The sequence below is a fragment of the Saccostrea cucullata genome, unplaced genomic scaffold, assembly GCF_032062105.1.
Source record: "Saccostrea cucullata isolate Sc308-1 unplaced genomic scaffold, CSIRO_AGI_Scuc_v1 ctg4361, whole genome shotgun sequence".
NCBI classification, from domain to species: Eukaryota; Metazoa; Mollusca; class Bivalvia; order Ostreida; family Ostreidae; genus Saccostrea; species Saccostrea cuccullata.
The window spans coordinates 38,973-50,296 of NW_026933284.1; the positions used below are offsets into that span (position 1 = coordinate 38,973).

The following is an 11,324-nucleotide window of genomic DNA, read 5'->3' on the forward strand; positions in this document are numbered from 1 at the left end:
ACGGACCTGAAGAAGTTCATCCTTACCGGCGTCGCGGATTCGACTCCCACTGCCTGACATGGATATCGGCCCTTAATTCAGATTGAGATCCCGGGTCGCAGTAATTGCTAGCCAGAAAAATATCCTTCGCTGCTAAAAATTTTATTCTCGAAAGGGGTGTTAAACAAACAAAATCATTCATGCCACCGTCTTTCAGTACTCACAGTACTTTGATTCAACTGAGATATCACTTTATCTCATTGCAAGAATTGTTCTTGTGGCTTGTTAATATTTTTCAAAAAAAAAGTTTTCCTAATGTTTTTCTAATAATTACATCCCTGAAAACTTTTCATTAAGAGAAAGACATATGGAGTATATAGAGAGTTCACGGTTGGTGTGACGAGTCTAAAGGGAATGTTTCTCCTCCAAAGCACCTGATCTCAACTCCAGTGTTTCCTGGGGTCCACTTGATGTGGATGATTCGTACTGTTTCTGGATACCTTAATACATAAATATATTTTAATTACCTACAATTAAGTTATCATAGATCAATTTGTTTACGTCTTATTTTGTGCTTAAAGCAGCTAATTTCTGTTCTCTGAACAACAGACAAAGAATTTTTTTTGATAATTAGATAGAAAAACATATTTCAAAGTAAAAACGTGTTTTTGTTTAATTAATATTGCAAGATATTTTCCCTTTATTATCGATGTTGTATTATTCACATTCAATCTTAAAACAAACAAGCAAATTCAAAGAATTGTGATCCCCTGCTTTCGGTGTCTTTGTGGGTGAGATGTCAGTTTTATGGCATATTGTGTCAAATATGAATGTCATATATTATGTAATTCAGAAGTTATCAGCAAAGCTGAATTTTTTAAAATTAGGTCAATCGTTAAGGTCAAGGAGTCAGAAATCAAAACATGTTAGGAAAAATCTTGTCACAGGTAATGCATATGTCGAATATGAAAGCCCTATCGCTTTTTAATCAAAATTTATAAGGAAAAAAATTATGATTTTTTAGAGTAGTAAAAAATTCAAGGTCAAGGTCAAAAGACAAAAAAAAAAACAGTTTTTTTTTTCTGAAAAACTCTTGTCACAGGTAAAACACAGGTTTTATATAAAAGCCCTGTCTCTTTTTATTCAAAAGTCATGACTAAGGTTAAAATTTCTGAAAAGTAGGTCGAACTTCAAGGTCACGAGGTCAAAAACCATAGTAAAATTAGAAAGGCCTTGTACCTGGAAATACACACATTTGATATGAATGCCGTATCACTTCTCATTTTAACTTTATGGCCAATTCAAGTTGTTAATGTTTTTTTTTTAAAAGTAGGTCAACCTTGAAGGTCAAGGTCACGAGTTAAAAATCAGAGTACATTGATAACAGTTTTGTCATAGATAAAACACATCTTTTATATGAAAACCCTATCTTTTCTCTTTCAAAAAATATGGCCAATTAAATGTTATATTTGATTTTTTTAAAAAGTAGGTCAAATTTCAAGATCAAGGGGTAAAAATTGATAGTGTTTTAGAAAGTTCTTCTCAAAGGCAATATAGAGGTTTTACATGAAAGCACTCTCTTCTCATTCAAAAGTCATCACCAAGGTTAAAGTTTCTTAAAAGTAGATCAAACTTCAAGGTCAACTTCACGTGTTAAAAAATCATAGAGTATTAAAAAAAGGTCTTGTCATGGATAATACAATAACACATTTTAATATGAATACCCTGTTTCTTCTCAATATCAATGTACGAATAGTGATACACATACATGCATAATCTTGAATGTTCAATGCATATTTCTTGTTTAGTGACCGATAGGACGATCATTTTTATCCAGAATCCGCCTTTGGGATTGCTAGTGAACAAAAAACATTGCAACTTTGAAATTTGTTAATGATCATCATTGACCAAAGATTGAAGACTTATTAGTATAAATTGAGTAGTTCATGTTCTCCTCACAAATGTTTATACTCATATAATATTATTTTTTATGACCTTTCATATACCCATAGCAAGAAATGACTTTCTAGTATTGCAAGAGTCCGTACTATTGGATACTTTTTTTTAAATTTTGTGTCCTTTGCATTAAGATCAGGAAGAGCAAGAAATATATTAAAATTGGAGCCAATGCATATGCTTGATGAATGTTGACTAGAAGAATTCCAAAAAAAAAAAAACTTTTTCGGAAAGAAATAAAAGAAAATTTTATACTAATAAGGTTGTTCGAAAACTTCTGTCATATCTTTTTTTATTTGACGTCGTATGTTATCCAAATTTGGTAAAATTATTTTAACATTATCAAAGACCCATATATAACAAAAAACAAATATTCTAGACGTTCTTCTAAAATGGCTTTCAGAAATGAGCATTCAAGAATGTGCTAATTAACGAAAGATATCATTATCATTATTATCAAGATTGATTAATTATTATTTAAGATCATATATCGCGTGATAATTATACTGTTTGATAAGAATGTGAGACAGAAAAAGACAATAAATAATAAACAAGTTGTTGATCGTAACACGTGAAATTTAAGCACGTGGATTTGAAGCTTTTATGATTATAACTATTTCCTATGATTTTTTTAAGTGTAGGTCTTTTGAAATCATTTTCAGCTACTTTAATAATAAAACTGGATCTCATAAACTTGCTTACCTTGTCATTGGTCATTTCCAATATCATTTTCTCAAAAAGTTCTAATTGCACACACAAACTCTTCTCCGAAGTTGATTTGAAGAAAATGCTTGAATTACTGATTGACAATGTCTTAGTAGATTCAGAGATCAAATCTTACGATAATCAGTCATTATTTGTTCCAATTGCGCTCCATTACATGTATAAGCAATTTTTTTTATTTATATTCAACCAAACTCAATTAAAAAAATTCTAAATGATAAAAGAAACCTCTTGCTGTGGCCTTCAATTTAACATTTAGATTTATCGAAGATGTCCTACCTATAATTAATATTCTTTTTCCTTCCCATATTGATATATGGATACTTTGCAAGAAAAAAGACCTAAGTGGGTACCTCACAGCAGAACTCCTTGATTAACGATATTACTTCATCATTTTCAATTTAAACTCACCTTATTTATATGGTATTATACAATTATGATCTTTAGCGCAGTTGTTAAAGGTACGTACCAAAGTCACGGAAGGAGAAGCAGATCCCCACGTCATGGGTTCGAATCCACTGCAGAGCGTGGAGACCAGTCCTTCGAATGAGTCCATTTAAGCAAAGTTCCCTGTCACAGGATGACGTTGGCACGAAAAAGATCTCTCACTGCACAATCTTCCTAAATGTTGAGCAATGGTATAAATTTGCAACCATCCACCGGGAAGTCGTAGTGTCTCCATGTGATTGAAAATTTCTCGAAAGGGGCAAAAATAACAAACAAATAATAAGAATTGTTATCTGCATAAAAAGTTTATGTCTCCAATTTATGAAAGTTTGCGATCTCCTGAAAAATAAATTGATGTAAAAAGGGTATCAGCATCCTCGTTAAATCAACATTTTGCTTTATGTGGTCGATACAATGACCATTCAGCCCAAAATCAATTTAATCAAACTGATTTTTTTTTCATACAACTTACTAGGCCATTACTTTCTCTTTGAATTGTTGGTGGATACCTTATGCTCATTAGGACACATATTTAAAAAAACGACAAATTAAAGATGCAACCAGTAGCTCTATACAGTATTTTTTAGTATATGTCCTGTATTTCTACATATAAAAAATAAGCAAAAAATATGTTTTTAAATGAGTGTAAACATTTACTGTCAAACATTACATACAACAAACAGTTACGGAAATGAGAGCTGTTACAGCTTTCTACTAAGTAAAAATAACGAGTTGTTTTGATGGGTAAACGTGAAACATTACAATTTTCGAAATAATAATTTTGTAAATTTGCAAATTCAAATATGTACAGAAGGCATACAGTGCGGATCCCTGGAAATTCCAGAGGTGGAATCAGGTGCCTGGGAGTGGGAAACATTCCCTGTCGACCAGTCACGTCCGCCGTGACCATTATTTATTGATAAGAAAGACAGAAATTTCCGTAGTAAATGCAGTATGAAAACAAAAGCCCAACAATTAGTATTAAACAAATCAGCCAAAACACAACCTTATGATCGGCTATAATTGCTAACAGGGTCACTAACGACCATAAAATTTAAGTTAAAAAATTCTGACTTTAAACGATGCTGATGAAATACCTATAATATCTACTAATAAGGCTTTAATAATTGACTGCACTCAGAGCAACTCTTGAGTAACGAATAAGGTGGGAAACATTGATACCATACTACATAAGAAGATATTATTAGTTACATACCCGGCGAGGCGGAGCCGAGTCAGGTATGAAATTTACTAACCAGGTATCATCCCATACCCTGTCACTAAAAGACTATGTAACGAATTTACCCCACCGATGAAACATTTACGTTTTATCTGTAGTTTATAAATGGTTTTCTCTGCTAAATGCTTCGTCGCGCTTATACTGTGCTTATTATGACGTCACGTTTGTGTTTGTGACGTAATACATCGACCGGGTATAGATTTAGTGACCGGGTATGGATTTACAACTGACCAGGTATAAGTAATCCACCTCCTTCACGTGAAAGACTTCAACCAATCGTAAGCCAGGATTTCACGGAAAAATCAACAGAGGTGGGGTAAATAGATAGATCACGGTTCGTGTAACAAGTCCTCCTAAGCATTGATCCCAATCCCAGTGTTCCCAGGGGTCTTCCTGGTTTTAATGTGCACGATTCATAATGTTTTCAGGAAACATAAATATACATTTTATTACCTTTTGTGTGAATCAGATGTGGATACTAAAAAATTCCAAAGAACTTTTGGACAATTTGAAATCGCAAGATTTTATCAAAACCAACAGCTTAAAAACTTACGACTTTTCAACGTTATACACAACCATTACTCACGATCAATGAAAGTTCATTCTTTTTTATATCATTGACAGCTGCTTTTTCAATAAAAATGGAACTCGTAAATTTACTTACCAAATCAATGGTCATTTGCAAAATTATTTTGTTAAAACACATTTTGATTTCAAACACAAGTACTCTGATGTTGACATAAAAAGATGCTTGAGTTTCTGTATTTTTTTTTGAGACCAGGTCTTCCAACAATCTATTGGAATTCCCATGGGTACCAATTGCGCTCCGTTATTAGCAGACCTTTAGATATATCGATGACATATTGTCAATTAACAATGATAATTTCCTTTCCGATGTCGATACGATATATCCTGAAGAGCTTGAAATAAAAGATACCACAGAATCTAACACATCTGTTTCATATTTGGATATTTTACTTGAAAAAAGACTTTTAATGGTAATCTAACAACCAATTGATTCCATACGCAAGAGCATGTTCTACGTATGAACAATTTCTAAAACGAGGTAAGTTATTGACAAATAAGTTGATGAAACAAGAATATCAGCGGTCTTGTATAAAGTCATCAGTTCTATGGTCGATACAATGACCTTGTCAGCAAATATAATTAACTGATGTTTCTCACTTTAATTGTTAGTCCATTATTTATACACTGAATTGACGACGGATTTTTTCGTTATTTCCCGATCATGACAAGGAGCACACGGCAGTAGTGACCGGTCGGCAGGGGATGTTCACACCTCAACGGCACTTAAACCCATCTCTCATGTTTTGGAGGTCCGTGTTTGCCCTGCTTCTATTTTATATTGTTTTATGGACTTTGATATTGAATACTGTTCGTTATCTTCATATCCTTCACTTCAATAAAGTTATCATAGATCAGCTTGTCTGTGTCTTATTGTATGCGTTAATTAGTTAAATTTCTGCTCTGTGAACAACAGAGGAAAATAGTTCACAGGAATTTGATAATCAAAGAGAAAAACATATTCGAAGTAAACAAGCGTTTTTAAAATATATTCATGTTATCTCCCCTTTACCATCTTCGCTGTATTATCCACCTTCAATCTGAACACTAAAGAATTATGTTTTATGAGAAAAGAACCATATTAAATAATTCAATCAAATCAATAACTCGCATGTAATGAAAATTGCAACCACTGCCAATTTTCGAGTCAACGCAAAAAAGTTGTGTTCCTCTTTATTTTAAAATACATAAATCATTAAAATGAGCACAATGAATAAATGATCTATTATGAAATGTGGAATATACAAATTTATTCCATAAATTTAGAAGAAACTATCGTGATATGTGTTCATGATATATAATATTAATTTTTTTCTCAGGAATTTCAATTAAAACTTTACATAATAAAACAAATTACAAATATTCTTTGATTTGGAAACAAATGATATATATATTGACGTATTAATTTTTAAATCGCTGGATTTTTTCATTTAAAAAAATGCATTAAACAAGAAAAGGACTGATAAAGCTGAGAAAGTTGATCAAAAGAAATTTAAAGTAAAAAACTTGTTAAAATGAATTTAATTCGGTTTGAATAAGCATTTTATTTGTTCAAGCAAACATTTCTTTTCATATGTAAGTTAAAAAAGAAAATCAAGTGTGGTTTACCAATTCATTGAAACGAAAAAAAAAACCTAATTAAGAATAAATATCGTATGTACAGATATCAAAATAAATAAATGAATGAATGAATGAATAAATAAATTCTAAAAAAATTAACTGGACATCTGTAAGATTTATACATATAATTGGAAATTATGAGACATTGAGCTCTGTTAGTGAGAATTCTTTTGATTGCTGTTTATGACTGTTATTGAGTCTATGTACGAATGATGATATACATACAATATTGAATTTTCAATGCATATTTCTTGTTTAGTGACCGATCGGACGAGCATTTGTAGCCAGAAACCGCTTTTGGGATTGCTAGCTAGTGAACAAAAACACATTGCAGCTTTGAAATTTGTTAGTAATCATCATTGACCAAAGGTTGAAGACTTATTTCTCGTTTAATAGTATAAACTAATTAGTTCATGTTCTCCATAAAATTTTTTATACTCACTATAATATTATTTTCTATGACTTTTCATATGCCCATGGCAAGAAATGACTTTCTGGTATTGCAAGAGTCCGTACTATTGGATTTTTTAAAAAAATGTATCCTTCAAATTAAAATAAGGAAAAGCAAGAAATATATTAAGATTGGGGCCAGTGCTTGATGATATGAATGTTGGCTAGAAGAATTCCGAAAAAGTCATTATTTCGGAAAGAAATAAAGAAATGTTTATACGAGGATTGTTCGAAAAGTTTGTGGACTTCTGTCATCTTTTTTATTTGACGTCGTGTTTTATCCAAATATGGTAAAAAATGTTTTAACATTATCAAAGACCTAAATATGATATAAAACAAATATTCAAGACGTTCTTCTAAAAATGGCTTTCAGAAATGAGCAATCAAAAAGGTGCTAATAAACGAAAGATAGCAATGTTATTATTATCAAGTTTGAGTGGTTATTATTGAAGATCATATATCGCGTGATTATTTAACCGTTTGATAAGACTGTGAGACAGAAAAAGACAATAAAAAACAAACAGGTTGTTGATCCTAACACGTGAAATTTAAACACGTGGAAACGAAGCTTTTATGATTTTAACTATTTCCTATGATTTGTTTTAAGTCTAGGTCTTTTGAAATCATTGACATCTACTTTAAAAATAAAACTGGATCTCATAAACCTGCTCACCTTGTCTTTGGTCATTTGCAATATCATTTTGTTAAATAGTTCTAATTGCACACATAAATTCTTCTCGAAGTTGATTTGAAGAAAATGCTTGAATTATTGATTGACAATGTCTTAGTAGTCAGAGATCAAATCTAATCAGTCAATACCCAATTGTTCCAATTGCGCCCCAATATAAGCAACTTTTTGGGTATTTATATTCAGCCAAATTCAATCAAAAAACTTCTAAATGATAAGAGATACCTCTTTTTATGGCCTTCAAATCAACATTTAGATAAATCGAAGACGTCGTATCTATAATTAATTTTCTTTTTCCTTCCAACGTTGATTCAATATGTCTATTTTATTATGGATATTTTGCAAGAAAAAGACCTTAATTGGTACCTCACAGCAAAACTTTTTCATGAACAATATAACTTTATCATTTTCAATTTAAACTCCTCTTATTTATATGGCAATATACAATTATGATCTTAAGCGCAGTGGTTAGAGCGTACGTACCAAAGTCACGTAAGGAGAAGCTGATCCCCATGTCGTGGGTCCGAATCCACTGCAGAACGTGGAGACTGGTTTATCGAATGAGTCTGTATAAACCAATTTCCCCTGTTACAGGAGGATGTTGGCACGAAAAAGATCTCTCACTGCACAATGTTTCTAAATGTCGAGTAAAGGTATAAATTTGCAGTCATCCACAAAGTGATTGAAAATTTCTCGAAAGGGGCAAAAATACCAAACGAATAATGAAAGTAGTTACATGTATCTGCATAAAAAGTTAATTATGTCTCCAATTTATGAAAAAATGCAATCTCCAGCTGACAAATGAATTGATGAAAGAATGGTATCAGCATCCTCGATAAATCAAAATCTTGAATATTATATGATCGATACAATGACCATTCAGCAAAAAAAAAAATCATGTAACAAAATTGTTACTGATTTTTTTCCCATAAAAATTACAAGACCGTAATTTTCCCTTTGAATTGTTGGTGGATTTGTTATGCTCTGCGGGGAGACACATTAAAAGACAACAAATTAAAGATGCAACCTTTAGCTCTATATTTTTCAGTATATGCCCTATATTTCTACATGTAAAAAATAAGCAAACCAAATGTATTTGTATGAGTGTAAACATTTACTGTCAAACATTACATACAACAGATAGTTAAGGAAATGAGAGCTGTTACAGCATTCTATTAAGTAAAAATTAACGTGTTATTTTGATGGGTAAAAACGAAATATTTATAAGTATAATTTTCGATCAGTGTTCTTCATTATAATTCTTGTAATTTAAAATTTCTGAAAGTTATCCATTAACTTTGCTAACCATAGAATTTTTTCTTTCATTTGTAAACTGCCCATGAAAAAGTCTAAAATTTAGGTTGTCCTCGGATTGAACATTTCAACTGAATTCGTAAAATATTCAGCTGCTTTTATGTGAATGGGAATATTTAACATTGGAAAGGCACTATGACATTCACTTGACACAAAGGAACGGAAAGGATCTACAGTAAAGTCTGATCATGTGACCCAGCATTCATCAACATCCGGGACATTGACATGGTTTGTTTCGCTTTCAATAAGAGTTCTTTCAGATGCACTCGTAGGGATTTTGAAACGATGATATGGAAAAGAGGTTTTATACCAAAATAAGTGTAGAAAACATACTGAAATATACTCTCCAGGATCATTCCCTCATAGTCATAATGTTCATTTCCGGACATATATCGAAACAGTAAAATGAGTTTTGAGATACACCCTGGACCTACAAATACATGAAAACAAATGGAGTGTACCAAAACCACTTTTAAAGAATCTCGATATGTACTGGATCCATTAAAGGAGTTGGCAAGATAGAACTTCATAATTTGTTTGATGATAATCAGTAAGTCAAAAATTATGAACATAATAAAAGGTAAAACAAGTAAGACTATCACATCAAGAATATTCAGTATTTTCATGGCCTCTTCCGTTTCCGGTAGGATAGTGCAGAACCGAGCTCCTTGAATGATCAGCACACCGTTTGTCCATGTTTTGTAAATATATATCGTCAATGTGAAAACAGATAGAGAAACAATTAAAGCTCTGGATTTCCCTGGACCGTTACACGTATTTGTTAAACACGAGGATCGTGGGCGTATCAATAGAATGATACTTGCTGATACGCTATGCCAGAAAGACAGAAACGGAAAGAAATGACTCATAAAAATTATCATTTGACACATTCCAGGGGCCTTGTAAATATCCACTGCCTGATCCTTCATCCAGATCAACAGAACCGTTACCAAGAAGCCATTATCACTTATGGTTGTGGCGGCAAATACATGTGTGTAGAACTTCTTTCGCAGTTTAGTTCTGAGAAGAACGATGCACACGATAGTGTTCAGGGATATCCCGAGACAAATTATGACGGGTATGTAGTAAAAATAGAGTATTTGAGCCAAGTGTATCAGCGAGGTCACAGTTTCGTCATCAGGTTCGTAGTCAAGGTAACTCTCGTTTCCGGTCATCCCTTCTTCACTCTTAAGCTCTTCTAATTGTCCAAGTAATACGAGGTTCATCGTAAGGGGCGACTTTTGTTCTGATGTCGAAGTTATCTAACGTGACGCAGTTTTGAATCCTGAAAAAAAAATTAAGTGTTAATTTCGACATTTATGATTCTGTGTCTTCAAAGTGACTTGATAAAAATAAAATGATTATAGTCTTGTAAAAATAGAATAATCTGCACGTGATAGCGATATATGCTTAAAAATTATCTAGTGCTTATCAAAATAGTATAAATGTTTTAAAGAACTAGCACATTTTATCAGGCGAACACTAGGTTTGGATGACTGAAATTTTGTATTTATTTCATCTTAATTATCATTAAGTAATGACATTATTCGTTAACAGATTATAGATATAAAAAGAGCGTATTAATTTCAAATTGATATGTTGAAACGTATAAACTAATTGTGTAACGCATTATCTTTTGATGGTTTTTAAAATCATATAGAGTTTTCGCTTTCAGACAAAAAGAGAATTAGCGAAAAAAAATCAAACAGGCTGATCAAATTATAATTTTCCAAAACATGCAGTTGAAACTAAAAGTAAAGATCATAAATTTTCCAAACTAAATGCTATTTTAACCAGTGCCTCAATCTTGTCTGCCAGGAGAAAAAACATGCTTAATGGTTTGATATGTTTCCAGCACGAGTACAATTAATACCTGAATATCTTTTAATGAGCATTAAATGTCAAAATAACTATTGTTTTTGATAATTACATTTTGTTGAAATGTCAATTAAGGGCTGTGCCATATTACCTACCAACGTGATAAATAATATTAAAACCATCAAAGACTTTCTCAATGACATTTTATGGCTATCGGCGAATGCCATCTAAACTAATTGGAGATTTTTAAGACGCACGCGATTAGAAATAACAAATGTGCACATTTTCAGGCATAGAAATATTATGATAAAAGACGGTTGTCAATACGACCCTTGTTATATGGAAGATGAATTCCCTTGTCAGAATCTACCTGGAAGAAACGCATTACGGCTGCGCGAGTCTGAGAACCCGGATAGTAATAGAGATTGATCTCTTCACGCTTCACACACCGGAAGTTATTTCTGGAGTAAGGCGCACATTAAACTAAGGCCAACAGGGATTTAC

General features: G+C 32.2%; 1 protein-coding gene across 1 annotated transcript; it reads right to left on the bottom strand.

The window, feature by feature from the left end:
* Nucleotides 1–8,900: 8,900 nt before the first annotated feature.
* Nucleotides 8,901–10,228, bottom strand: LOC134237920 (uncharacterized). Its single transcript, XM_062720064.1, has one exon. The coding sequence runs from the start codon at nt 10,226–10,228 to the stop codon at nt 9,173–9,175; it is 1,056 nt and encodes a 351-aa protein (XP_062576048.1). The 3' UTR covers nt 8,901–9,172.
* Nucleotides 10,229–11,324: the final 1,096 nt, after the last annotated feature.